The sequence below is a fragment of the Globicephala melas genome, chromosome 1 (genome assembly GCF_963455315.2).
Source record: "Globicephala melas chromosome 1, mGloMel1.2, whole genome shotgun sequence".
In the NCBI taxonomy this organism is placed as follows: domain Eukaryota; kingdom Metazoa; phylum Chordata; class Mammalia; order Artiodactyla; family Delphinidae; genus Globicephala; species Globicephala melas.
In genome coordinates, this window is record NC_083314.1 from 185,558,179 (window position 1) to 185,571,387 (window position 13,209).

Consider the following 13,209-nt stretch of genomic DNA (forward strand, 5'->3'; position numbering starts at 1 on the left):
CACGCGCGGAGGTCCGGGCGGGCCGGCCTGGTTGTCATGAGAGCGGCGGCCGCGGCCCGGGCAACAGGCGCTGGCGGCCGGGGCTGTTCCTCGGCTGCCACCACCGCTGCGGCTTGGGGGTGCCGGCCGGCCCGGGTCGGCGGAGGAGGCGCCTCCTGAGCTCCGCCGAGGCGCGGCGCTGCCGAGGGCCGGCGGAGAGCCCGGGTCGTGCGGACGTCCTGACAGGTACACGAGCGGGCCGGGGGCGTCGGGGCCTCCGTGGGCGGCAGGGCCTCCGTGGGCGCGGCCAGCGCGCTGCGTCACCGCCCCGGGCGGCCGGCGGCGCCAGCGCTTGGTCCCCGCGTTTGGCGGCGGTGCGGGCTCAGCGACCCCGACTGGGTGCTGAGCTGGCTCTTCAGCCTCGTCTGTTTCAGGGATTCTCAGGGGCACTTTCGAGTCTTGAGGTTGCTTGACCAGAAAACCATTTCAGTGTGTAACATTTAGGTTTTCCTAAGAAGGAAACGATCCAAGTCTGTCTCCTAGTCTTGTAGCAAGATGTTCGGAAGTTGGTAAAGTGTTTCGGTTTAACGTAGAGATTCAGCACCCCGATGCGTAGTGAAAAGCAGACTTCGTAGGAGGAACCGCCGAGTTACCTTCTCCCCACGGCCCCAGCTCGTCCTGCGGCGCGGGGGAGAGTGATCGCTGCTGGGGAAGATGCAACCGGCGCTCGTTTTGAGGCGAGGACCGCTGTGCACCGGGGCCCCGCACTCGACAGAGCTTTGGTTCTCCCCAGAATGTTAATGTGATTTTTATAGAGCCCAATACTAGTGTCCTTAGTGACACCCCAAGTATCTTAGGGAAGACTTGAAGGTTTACGCAAAGGGGACCCTAGGGAACAAGGCGGAAGGACGTGGCCATAAAGGAATCCTGTTCGAATTCCCAAACCGACGTAATAGCGTTGCCTCTGCGGTTCCCAGGCACTTCTCCTGTCTGGTTCCTAAATGCCAGGACTGTGTTTTGGATTTATTGAGGCAGCACAGGATAGTGGACACGTCCTTTATTCGGATTTAAAGGGCCCCATTTCTAACTCTTAGGGCCATAACCGAGGGTGTTGGTCAAGACCAGGCTCTGGAACCTGACCAGCTTTAGAACAAAGCCGGCCTGTGTGGCTTCATAGCCGGATGACCCTGGGCCAGGCCTCTCTGTGCCTCAGTCTCCTCGTCTCTACAGCTGGGGTGTCAGAGTTGTGATGAAGGTATAAACACGTATGCACCTGCACACAGAAGTGTGGTGTGAGGGAGTAGGTCAGCACACAGGCCAGCAAGATGAATAAACGGTATTTCAGCTCTCCGGACTTTCAGGGTACGCGATCACACTCAGCTGAAAATATTTCGTAGGTACCTACTGTTTTCGAGGTGGGATAGAAAGCAACAGGCCCTGCTCTTGAAGGTGATGGAAGGACACAGGGATCTAACTCTGAGCTTTCGTAAGTTTGGAGGGACTTTAGAATCCATGACAGAAAGCGGGGGTTAGAACAGCAGGTTGGGCTTGAGGAGGGTTCTTCCGGTGGGGGCGGTACTCCACGTGGGGAAACCTGGCCGTTGTTTTCTAGAGAACACAGTGGGACCCAGAAGAGGTGACGTATTCAGTCACTGTTCCAAAGGTGGGACCAGTGAGACTTGGCACTGAGGGAGAGGGGACGGGGGAGGGGGAGGTATGGAGGCCAAGGGGAGAGTCAGTCCAGGCTGCGAGCCGGCCACGTGGGAGGAGCCAAAGGCTGGGCGAGGCCAGTCCATGTCTGGCATGGGAGCTGGCACACAGGCCAGGCTGTGCAGTTGCCGTGGGTTAAATCACACTTGTCCATTTTTTGTGCCTGCATTTTATTACTTTCTGGGTTAGTTTGGTTTTCTCTCCTGTGATATCCTGCAGTGAGCTTTGTATAAAAAATAACTGGGATCTTTAATAGTGGTTTCTCTTTCTATTTTAAATACTTTTGTTCGTATATTCCAAGAAACATTAGCGAGTGCCAGCCAAGAATTAATTTATTGACGTGGTCCTCTGCAGGTTCTCAGTAAAAGTCAAAGGAAGATCTAGATCATGTATCAAGCATGTTAAAACAAACATATTCCATGTGGGATATGCTTGTGTGTCACCTCCTCCTGAAAATCTCCATTAATAGTATGTCCTACCCCAGAGAACTTTCTGGAGAAGTCTTTATCCTCTGTGTTAGTGAGGACGCTTGGTCGCATACTTCACTCAAATTGGCCGACTGAAGAGCATCGACAGGCTTAGTCACTGGAGAGTAACCGGAAGTCCATGAGTTGCTCGGGCTTTAAGTCCTGAGGCTCACAGGGTGTCTCCGCCTCTCTCAGCACTGCTTCCCCGTGTCAGCTCCACTCTCTGCCTGGATCTCCCCTCTGGTGGCCTCCAGCAGCCCCCCCCCCCCCGCAGACACTATGCTATGGCCACAGCCTCCGCAGGGTCCTGGGATTGAGTGGCTTTGGTCCAGTTTGGGTCCTTTCTCATGTCTCCATCCCTGAGCCCGTTCCTGAGGAGGGATGTGGAACTCATGGACCACCCAAGCCTGGGAAACGTGCCCCCTCAGGCGGGGATCTGTGGGGGGCAGGATGGGCGTCAGCCCCACAGTTCCGGGTGTGGGGAGGACAGAACCACGGAGGGAAATTGGGATTGAGGTGCTGTTTTCAAAGGAGTGGGCGAAACTGGGCGTCGCTGCAGCCGCCCTCAGAACGGTGCTGGGCGACTCTGGGCCAGGCCAGCTGTGCTGATACAGCCGCCCTCAGAACGGTGCTGGGCGACTCTGGGCCAGGCCAGCTGTGCTGATACAGCCGCCCTCAGAACGGTGCTGGGCGACTCTGGGCCAGGCCAGCTGTGCTGATACAGCCGCCCTCAGAACGGTGCTGGGCGACTCTGTGCCAGGCCAGCTGTGCTGATACAGCCGCCCTCAGAACGGTGCTGGGCGACTCTGGGCCAGGCCAGCTGTGCTGATACAGCCGCCCTCAGAACGGTGCTGGGCGACTCTGGGCCAGGCCAGCTGTGCTGATACAGCCGCCCTCAGAACGGTGCTGGGCGACTCTGGGCCAGGCCAGCTGTGCTGATACAGCCGCCCTCAGAACGGTGCTGGGCGACTCTGGGCCAGGCCAGCTGTGCTGATACAGCCGCCCTCAGAACGGTGCTGGGCGACTCTGTGCCAGGCCAGCTGTGCTGATACAGCCGCCCTCAGAACAGTGCTGGGCGACTCTGGGCCAGGCCAGCTGTGCTGATACAGCCGCCCTCAGAACGGTGCTGGGCGACTCTGGGCCAGGCCAGCTGTGCTGATACAGCCGCCCTCAGAACGGTGCTGGGCGACTCTGGGCCAAGCCGGCTGTGCTGATACAGCCGCCCTCAGAGCGGTGCTGGGCGACTCTGGGCCAGGCCGGCTGTGCTGATACAGCCGCCCTCAGAACGGTGCTGGGCGACTCTGGGCCAGGCCAGCTGTGCTGATACAGCCGCCCTCAGAACGGTGCTGGGCGACTCTGGGCCAGGCCAGCTTTGCTGAAACACCGAGACAGGAGATCCTGCAGCTGGGATTTGCGCATCTGCCCAGAGGCAGCCCCTCCGCCAGGCCCGGGGAGAACACCTGTGTGCTTGAGGTTCCGCCGTGGTTCTGCTCTCCCTGCTGATCAGCATTTTCATTTAGCAATGTTGTTGATTAAACAGCCCCCTTTCCCCTTATTTTTGTATAACTCATTAGCACACTGGTTTATTAGTTCCTTAATAATTTGAAAATCTTTATATTCATATCTTAGCAAAAGACCTTGTTTTTGCCATAACAAAGTAACACGAACTGGATGACTTAAAACCACAAAAATTTATCCCGGAGGCCAGAAGTCCAAAATCCAGGTGCACTTGTGCAGGGCCACGCTTCCTCTGAAGGCTCCTTCCCGGCCCCTTCCAGCTTCTGCTGCCTCCAGACAGTACTCGGCGTTCCTTGGCTTGTAGATGCAGTGCTCCAGCTGCTCGGCCATTGTCACTTGGCTTCTCCCTGTCTGTGTGTGTGTCCCTGTCTCTTTTCTGATAAGGACACAAGTCATGTTGGAGCAGGGCCCATCCTATTCCAGTATGACCTCATCTTAACTTGCTTACGTCCCCACTGTTTCCAAACGGGGTCACGTCACTGGCACCAGGAGTTAGGACTCAGCATAGCTTTGGGGGGACACAGTTCAACCCACAACGCTGGTCAAACTTTTTGGCATATATTTGGGAAAAGTCAAGAGGCATCTTAAAAATTGTGTAATAAGAACTAGACTCTTTCAAAGTGATGGGACAGTCCTGACTAGGTTGGGAATTACTTTGTGTATTAACAAGGCAGGAAATAACACTTTCAACGTTACGATGTACTACTAAGTCCCTTAAAGCAGTCTTTCCTGCTCTCATACATAGCCCCAGCGTGCAGAATGCCCCACAAGATCGGATTCGTAGTTGTCAGCTCATCTGGACACGAAGACGGCTTCAGTGCCCGGGAGCTAATGATCCATGCACCGACTGTCAGCGGGTGGAGGTCACCGAGGTGGGTCAGACGGTGGGGGGGGTGGGGGGCAAGGGCGCTGGGTCCTCAAGGGCGCATGGGCTCTCTCCGTCTCAACTGCTAGTCTTACTACGACTCAGACGGCAAAACCACACGAGGGTCGGGTTGTGCTGCAGACTCACCCATCTAGTTACGCGCTGGACTTTTTTCCTTCTGTTTTTAAAGAAAATTTGTTGAACCTTTTTCCCTATAACGTTAACCCACATTCACTTAAGAAGCATGCAAATATGGAAGAGAGGAAGGAGAACTGCCCCTCCCCCAGTTCCCTGATTGAGGGCCAGTCCCGCATTCTCTGTGCTTGGTGGTAAAGATTTTACATCTCACTGCTTTCATGTAACACAGGACTTTAGCCAAGTCTCTTTCAGACTCATCTGGAATATTTGTACACCTTTAAAAGTCTTCATTACTTGAGTGATGTAATACCAGTGAGTATTTTTCTGAAACATTTAAGTCTTTTCCTGAGAAGCCTTCATTCTTCCCCAAAGGTGGGGCAGAGTTAGTTGTTGAGCTGCCCCAGGGCCTGATCTGGCTTCCCCGACTTAGTGTCGGCCGCCTGAGGCCATTCACCTCCTGGTCCCCTCACCTCCTCGGGGAATCTCACTCCTCATGACTTGTTTTCCGAGAGTGCGTAGAAGGCTTACTGTTTGCTCCTATTCATGAACATGTGAATCTGTATGACATTTACATTCAGTCATATACTGCGACTTACATTTATTCAGATGATATATTGCTAAAAAGTTGATGTAAATCCCATTTAAAATTCAAATATATTTTCCTTTTGGCGTTTCTGAGGGAACCCGACAAACAAGACTCCACTCTCAGTGAACTGAGAAATGAAACAAAAGAGTAGAGCAGATGGGGACAAATAGCCTCTTTAATGCTGATGAAGCTGATATTGAACAAGGGCTTTATCTGGGCACAAGTAGCATCCCAGGACTGGGCCAGCCAGGACAGCCTCACCAGGCCCAAGGGGGCTGGAGGAACACCTCCATCAGGCAGCCTCAGTCACATCCACGCTCCCCCCAGACTCACGAATCAGTCCAGTCCTGCTTCTCCCCAAGCCCAGGGGCCCGGAGTGAGCTGCGGCCACGGTTTTATGCAAATACACTTGCATTCCCCACACACACACACCTGCATTTCCCTTCAGCAGAGGTCCTTCCTACTAAATGCACTTATTCAGCATTTATGCATGAATTAAAGGTACTTAAATACACAGACAGGGCCGCTTTTTTGTAATATTTATAAAAGTAATACTGATATGGTTCTTTCACATCTTGACATGGTATTTCTTCTAAGGCATGACCTATACTTGATTTAGTAGTAAACTTTCAGACTGCTTCAAAGGAAAGGGTATATGTGCCTTGATCTCCATTCAGACTCATGCTGGGTTTGGCTCGGGGATCTCCTGACTTCAACAGTGTTCTCTGAGGTCAAGCACATCATAGGAAGGCAAAGGAAAGTAACCTCAAACCAAGTCTCCCAAAGAGAGGACAGGGTGCTCTGTTAGCCCAGGTCAAAGAGTGATTGCTCAGGCACTGATAGATATAGCTCCAGTGGGAGGTGGTCCTGGGGGTCTTTACAAGGGTGCAAGGGAAGTTTTTCCAGTGCCTTCTATGACCTAGGAATTCATAGAGCCTGAAATCTTCAGGGCATGAGACACACTTCTCCAAGAGAACACAAAGTTTACACCAATGATCAGAGCCTCTGGGCATGAATTTTTTATTGTCAAATAATATTCATTTGGAAAGAAATCTAGGGAATTCCCTGGTTGTCTAGTGGTTAGTACTCAGTGCTCTCACTGCTCCAGGCCCGAGTTCGATCTCTGGTCAGGGAACTAAGATCTTGCAAAACGCACAGCATGGCCAAAAAAAGAAAGAAATTTAGAGCTGTCAGTTTATCTTGAAGAGATACATACCTTTTTAGGTAATAATCAACTTTAAAAATAAAATAGCCAGTTCTTTTACCTACAAAATGAGTTTATTCCAGAATGGCAGAGGAATTGCAATTCGGGACATGCAAGCTATGGTGAAACCATAGGCAAGTCTGGGGAACAAAGGAGAAAGAGAAACCTTACTTTACCTTGCTTTATAGAGAAAAGGAGGAAGTTGGGAGGGGCTGCTTTGAGTGAAAGTCCATTGGAGGAAAGCAAGGGTTCAGGGTGGTGACAGTGTCTCATTGGCTGGGCTGTTGCTGAACAAGTAGAAAATCTTCCTTCTCCTGCTGGGGCAGTAATGTCAGCTTCTTCTTGCCCAGGAATGAAGGAAGATATGTGCCTGAGTGCTCCCCCTTCAGGGCTCCCCCCCTCCATTTTAATTGAGGTTTCCTTTTATTAATTGTCGTATTTCCCCCTTTTGAACAAGAACTTTCTCCAAAAGTATCACTGATCAAGAGTCAGGTTGTCCGCATTTAGTGGTTTTTGTCCTTCAGTGTCAGGAAGGACCTTTCCTATTTGTCACATCCAAAGTCGGAGGGAAATTACATAGCAGTAGGAAACCGTTTAAGGCCATGTTTGAGTAACAGGGAAGGTTAGAAGGGAAGACTCTCAAGCATTCCTATCTCAAGTGTACATCTTGTCAAGGTTGTGCACGTTGGAGATCTCAAAGCATTGAGCCAACATCACTCTGTTGCGTACATCATTTCTACAAAGGTTTAACATGTAACAGGTACAAAGGTTAAAAATAATTATGCAAAACAAAGTTTAAAGTAACATGACAGTTCCAAATTTTATGATAGTTCTGACCCATGACCCTAGGCCTGAAGGTAGCCAGCTGAACAAATCCAAGGACCGTGGAATATCAGGTGAAAATCTTTTGCAAGCAGTGCACTTGCTCCCTGGTTTTGTGTAATTGGATTTCTCCTTCTCCCGAGACATTTATCCATGTGCAGTAGATGGTATTTGCTATTGTTCCAACACCTCCTTGCTCAGCAAATAGGTAATTGGGGGCTATGCACTTACCTAAAACTACTTTAGCTGATAAGCGAACGATGTTGGGCTGCTACTCCTTCGGCTGTGGAATTGGCCAGCTCTTCTAATGTTAGGAAGAGATTTCTAATCATGTGTTCATTGGCACCTACTCTGATGGGGGGAGAAAGGCGGCTCTCCCTACAGAGGCACACCTGGGGTCATATACGCCTGCTGGAAGTTCCCATGTAAGGCAGCTAAGGAGGTTTAACACAATAGACCAATGGGAGGTTTCTGATCTGTTATGAAGAGAAAGTAGAACAGTGAATAAGCAAAAGCACACTGTCCTTTTACCCTCCAGCTGTCAAGATGATGAGCTGCCCAAGCTGGGGGCCATTACCAAGGCTTCCACGTATAGAAGAGTAACCGGGAGGAACACGTAGGAGCCCCTCGTCAGTAGTAGCATTTATGGCCTCATTTGTCGGTATCAGGGACTTGGTGGCCTTCGACCAAGACTCACGTATGATGTTATCACATACTAAAAGTCTTCCCAAATATGTGGGCATGACAGCCAGCTTACAGACGGTCTGACTCAAACTGACGGCTCCCGTGTCTTCCGCGTGTGCTCAGGAGGCTTAAGTTAAGCCAGGGGACGAGGGCGTGCGGATTAGGTAGCCTCACCTCATACGAGGGGCCTGCGGGGCAGTTGAGGCGCAGAGTGGCATTTGGGATTCCAGAGAAGTTACTTATAGTGTGAGCAGGGGTCACTGCTGTCATGGACAGATCAAGGTTTCTGGTGACAAATCCAACCGTCAGAGAGGTTTCCCTCTCTTGCAGTAGATCAGGAAATGTGCATAAAAGCAATGTCTGTCCAAGGTAGAGAGGGAGAAAATAAGGTAAGACGCAATAGTGAGAAAAGGGTATATGGGCCTGGTCCATCTTGGGAAAGCTGTCTCATCAGATGCTGTCTGCTTCAATTCCTGGAAATCTTTACTTTCAAGTTGCCAGTTGGTGTGCAGATCCACTCAGGGCTTGGTGTTCTCTTTAGAGGTGACATGAATCCAGGAGTCCATTCCTTGGAGCTTAGCAGCACAAGGGTTGGTTAGCAGCACCTGATAGGGGCCTTTCCAGTGAGGTCGAAGGGAATCCTCCTTGCGGTCCCTTCCAGTAGGTGAAATCTCCGTGTTGCATGGTGTGATGCTTAAGGTCTTCGTCTCCTGGGAGCATGCTATGAAAACATTACTACAGTGTGATTACTTTCCGTGGGAGCAGTGAGGCCCTCACAGTGTTGAAGTGTGTCTCCGTTTATCAGCTGCGGATCAAAGGAGGCGGGAACCAGGTGCATTGGGCTTCCTGTGGCTGTCTCAGAGGGTGAGCGTTTGTGAGTTCCCAGACGGGTGGATGTGAGATTTAGAAGGGCCAACAGTGATGCTTTTGGCCAAGGTATTTGGAGGGTCTCTACAAATTTTGCCAGTTGGGTCTTAATGATGTCATTAATGCGTTAGACTAGCCCTGAGGATTGAGGATGGTAAGACAGTGAAAGTGTAAAACCAGCCACAGACCTGTCGAAGTGTTCAGCCGCTGAAGTTCAGGGGCAGGGGGCGTTCCCCAGGTGGAGATGATCTTTTCTAACAGGATCTTAGCCACGGAAGAGGCAGTAGCCTGTCTACAAGGGAAAGCTTCAGTCCAGTGAGAAAACATGCAATTCATGACTAAGACATATTTATATCCCTGAGATGGGAGCAGCTGAATAAAATCCCTCTGCCAGGTCTTGAGTGGCCCATTAGCAATTTACTGCAGTGCAGACAGGTTTTCCTGGGTTGTGTTTTGGACAGATGGGACAAGCACGGTGGGCGTTTCTCACAGCTTTCTTCGTGTTTCTTCACCAATATTGGTTCATGAACTCTGTCATTTTGCCAGTAGACCAGTGGCTTAAGGCATGTGCAGTGGTCAGTAGTGGGAACTTTAGAATTTCTGGTAGGACCAGATTGTTGTTTGGCCCAAACCAAGAGTTCTGTCTTTTTATCAAGCCAACAGTTATTCAATTTCCAATATTGTTTTTCCTTTTCTGGGGCCAGTTGTTGGGCATTTCTAGTCAGTGTTTCCAAATTATCATCTGGGGGATGTGGGGATATCCCTTTGGAGCGTGACAGAGGGTTAGCCATTGGTTCCTTTGAGAGCAGCATTTTTCGGCAGAAATGTCAGCAAGGTGGTTTCCTTTAGCTTACAGGGACTCGAGTCTGGAATGCCCAGGGACCTTGCTAGTAGCCAGAGCAGCTGGCATCTAGTAAATTTTAGACATGAGAGCCATTTTAAATTTTATTCCCATCAGAGGTAAGTAAACCTTGCTGTTTTGATAACGTCCCAAAGTCATGGGCTACCCCAAAGGCGTACCGGCTGTGGGTATAAATGTTGGTGGTCTTGCCCTTGGCTAAAGTACAAGCCCTAGTGAGAGCATGTAATTCCACCTTTTGGGCTGAAGTAGCCAAAGGTACTGCCTTGATGACTTCAAGGGGAGTTGCGACAGCAACCCCACACGGTGTTTACCTTTTGCATCTTTTAGATAGGAACTATTAGTAAATCATGAAAAATCTACATTGGTTAGAGGAATTTCCTGTGAACTATTGCAGGGAGTCAAAAGGTGATCTGTCAGTGTTAAGCAGTCTGGAAGAGTTTTGTCAGAGCAGCGGGGAGAGGAACAGTAGGGTTGACGTTATTACACCAAGAAAGAGTTCTGTGAGGAGCAGTTAGCAAGAGGGTCTCACAGGAGTGTGATGCAAATTCAGGAGAGCTTCTACTGCATGGGGTACAAAGACGGTTAGAGGGAATCCCATGATTATTTTTTTGGTGGCCTTAACCAAAAGGGCAGTGGCAGGAGTGGCTCTGAGACCAGGGGGCTGTCCCCATGGCACAGGGCCCAGCTGTCGACTATACTAGCCGATGGGTCGATGATGGTCCCTGTGTTTGGGATGATACTCCAAAGGCGTTCCCCTCCTTCTCACGTACAAAGGGAAAGAAAGGAAGCTGACAATTAGGATGTCTAAGGGCAGGGGCCCTTATTAAGCTTTTCTGTAAGGCTCCAAAGGTTATGTCATCCTGATGGCCCCAAATAATAGGGTCCGGTTTGTTGTTTTTATAAAACATACAGGGGCTGGGCCATAAGAGAGAAATTTGGAATCTAGTTTTGACAGTAGCCAGCTAGCCCAAAACACCTCGTAATTGGGCTGAGTTTTAGATTTGGGGAAGTTGAGGGTACCATGAAGCCTACCTGTATCTAAAGGTAGCCTCATTCTAAGATCAGGTGCCCTAAATATTGAACCTGAGTTTGAGCAAACTGCAGTTTTTCCTTGGAGACTTTATGTCCCTTTAAGGCTAAAAGGTTTGAACAGGTGAATGCTGTCCTCCTGTGAAGTTTTAGAGGAGAGCAGAGAAGCAGACCACCCACAGATTGTAATAAAGTAGAGGCTGCAGCAAACGGCATTGTCCAGGGCAGCCGTTAAGGCTTGAACAGTAAGGACTCTCAGGGACTTCCCTGGCGGCCCAGAGGTTAGGACTCCTCCATGCTTCCACTGTAGGGGGCGCGGTTCAATTCCTGGTCAGGGAACTGAGATCCCACGTGCTGCGCAGCACGGCCAAAAGAATTTATTTTTAATAAATTTACAAAAACAGAAGCAGAAGGACTTTCAGTAAAAGCCTTAAGCATTTCTGTCCAGGTCTACTGTTCTTTCCCAAGTGAAAGCAAAAAGATACAGAGTAGCTTTATCAACAGGAATGCTAGAGAATGCAGTGCATGGATCAATTACAGTGCGAATCTGCTTTTAGTAGAAATGGATGCTAGTCGCATATGGGCTGGGGGAAGACAGGGTGCCAGGGATAACAGTGTCACTTATTCCGGTTTCCGGACAAACCTCCATCCTCAGCCGCTGGGTTTTCTCACGGGCAAAGCAGGGTGTTACGGGGACTAGTACAAGGGATAATGAGGCTGCGGCTTTGAAATCTTCTGTTATGGGCTTGATGCCTTGAAGGACCTCTTTATTTAATTATAAGGTACTGATTAATTCTGGGGAGAAGTTTTGAGGGATATGTTTGACTCTTAATAGGAGGAGCACTGAATTCTGTGTATTTCAGTTGGAGATTTTGCCCCCAGGGGAAGTGGTAGCTGATCCACTGGTGACAAGTGACTAGTGAGTATCCTTGAAATCACCTCTGATGCATCTGAGACAGAGCAAGTAAAAGATATCGAAGGTCATTCAGTTCCCTGCTTGGCTATTTTGATGGCTACTGTCAAATTCTAGAACTATTTCCCCCTTTCAGAAGAAAGAAATTCCAGCATGGTATTTCCCTAAGAAATCTCTGCCCAGTGATTGAATAAGGATGAAGGAGCCTAAGGAGAAAACAGTGTGTGTCTCTCGGAGGGCCTAAACAAAAGGGAACGGGTTCTGAGACGGGGATCTTTGGGGGTTCGCTAGAAACCCCCACTATCTGAACTGTTTAGCACTCCGAGGCAGGGCTGCTTTACAGCAGTGGGATTGAGCACCAAGAGCGTAGCTGTGGTGTCAGTAAGGACACAGAGATTCATCCGCATCCAGAGTGTCGTTTCTCCGAGCCGATTAAAAGGGAGGGTTGGCAGAGCCCCCTGTAGTTCCTCAGAGCCTGGCCGTTGGGGTTAGAAGGACATTGGAAAGGTTGCTTAGAGGGCTGAAGGTGCCTGCAGTGCTGAGGCTTTAATTATCTTTTTTTCCAATGTCCTGGCTTTTTGCAGTAATAGCAGAGACCAAGAGGTTTTGTTTGGCGGGGAGGGTGGGGCCTCCATTTGTTGAATTGTCTAGCGTGCAAACGCGCTGATTTACCAAATTAACCAAACCTGGAGTGGACAGGGTTTCCCATTCCATCCTGGTCCTTTTTTTTTTTTTGGCTGCGTTGGGTCTTCACTGCTGTGCACAGGCTTTCTCTAGTTGCTATGGGCAGGGGCTCCTCTTCCTTGTGGTGCGTGGGCTTCTCATTGGGGTGGCTTCTCTTGTTGTGGAGCACGGGCTCTAGGCACGCGGGCTTCAGTAGTTGTGGCTCGCAGGCTTTAGAGCACAGGCTCAGTAGTTGTGGTGCACAGGCTTAGTTGCTTCGCGGCATGTGGGATCTTCCTGGACTGGGGCTCGAACCCATGTCCCCTGCATTGGCAGGTGGATTCTTAACCACTGCGCCACCAGCGAAGTCCCCATCCTGGTCCTTTTAACTGAAAGAGAATCCCCATTCAGCCCATTAATGAACACAGAGTTAAAGGCAACCCAAGCAGATTCAACATCCAAAAGAAGACCAGAGTTTTCTCTAAAGACAGTCTGAAGACAACTACAATGGCCGTGAACAGGTTTTATAGGTTTTGCATGCAAAGCCTGAATTTTGTTCCAGTCATCATGCTTAGGAAAACCTTTTGAAACTCTTAGTGAAAATTTCTAGCAAGTTCTTGGATTTCCTGCTAACAGTCAGGGTTTGTTTTTCCAAATCCCTTTCAGGATTTTCCCATCAGGCAAGTTTCATCCAATGTTGGGCCTGAGCTTCACCAGCAAGCATGTGGACTAATTGATATAAATCTGAGAAGCCAGGTTGATAAGTTTATAAGTGGATAAGTTCTTCAGCAAATCCATGGGGGTCCTCAGTTACTTTGGGAAAATCTTTGACTATAGCTAGAAGTTCAGCTTTAGTCCAGGCAACATAAGTAACTAGGGATTTAGCATCTAGACCCCTAGAA

The 13,209-nt window shown here is 49.9% G+C and overlaps 1 protein-coding gene across 3 annotated transcripts in view; it reads left to right on the forward strand.

Moving 5' to 3' along the window:
- Positions 1–21: 21 nt before the first annotated feature.
- Positions 22–13,209, forward strand: part of CEP104 (centrosomal protein 104) — a 58,858-nt gene continuing 45,670 nt past the window's right edge. Inside the window, exons 1-2 of one of the 3 annotated variants that reach the window (XM_060283986.2) lie at positions 22–225; positions 4,420–4,546. In XM_060283986.2, coding sequence (XP_060139969.1) covers positions 4,434–4,546 — 113 coding nt within the window. In that variant the 5' untranslated portion in view covers positions 22–225; positions 4,420–4,433. The remainder of the gene's footprint in view (positions 226–4,419; positions 4,547–13,209) is intronic. The other 2 variants (XM_030880497.3, XM_030880525.3) reach the window with 2 other exon arrangements.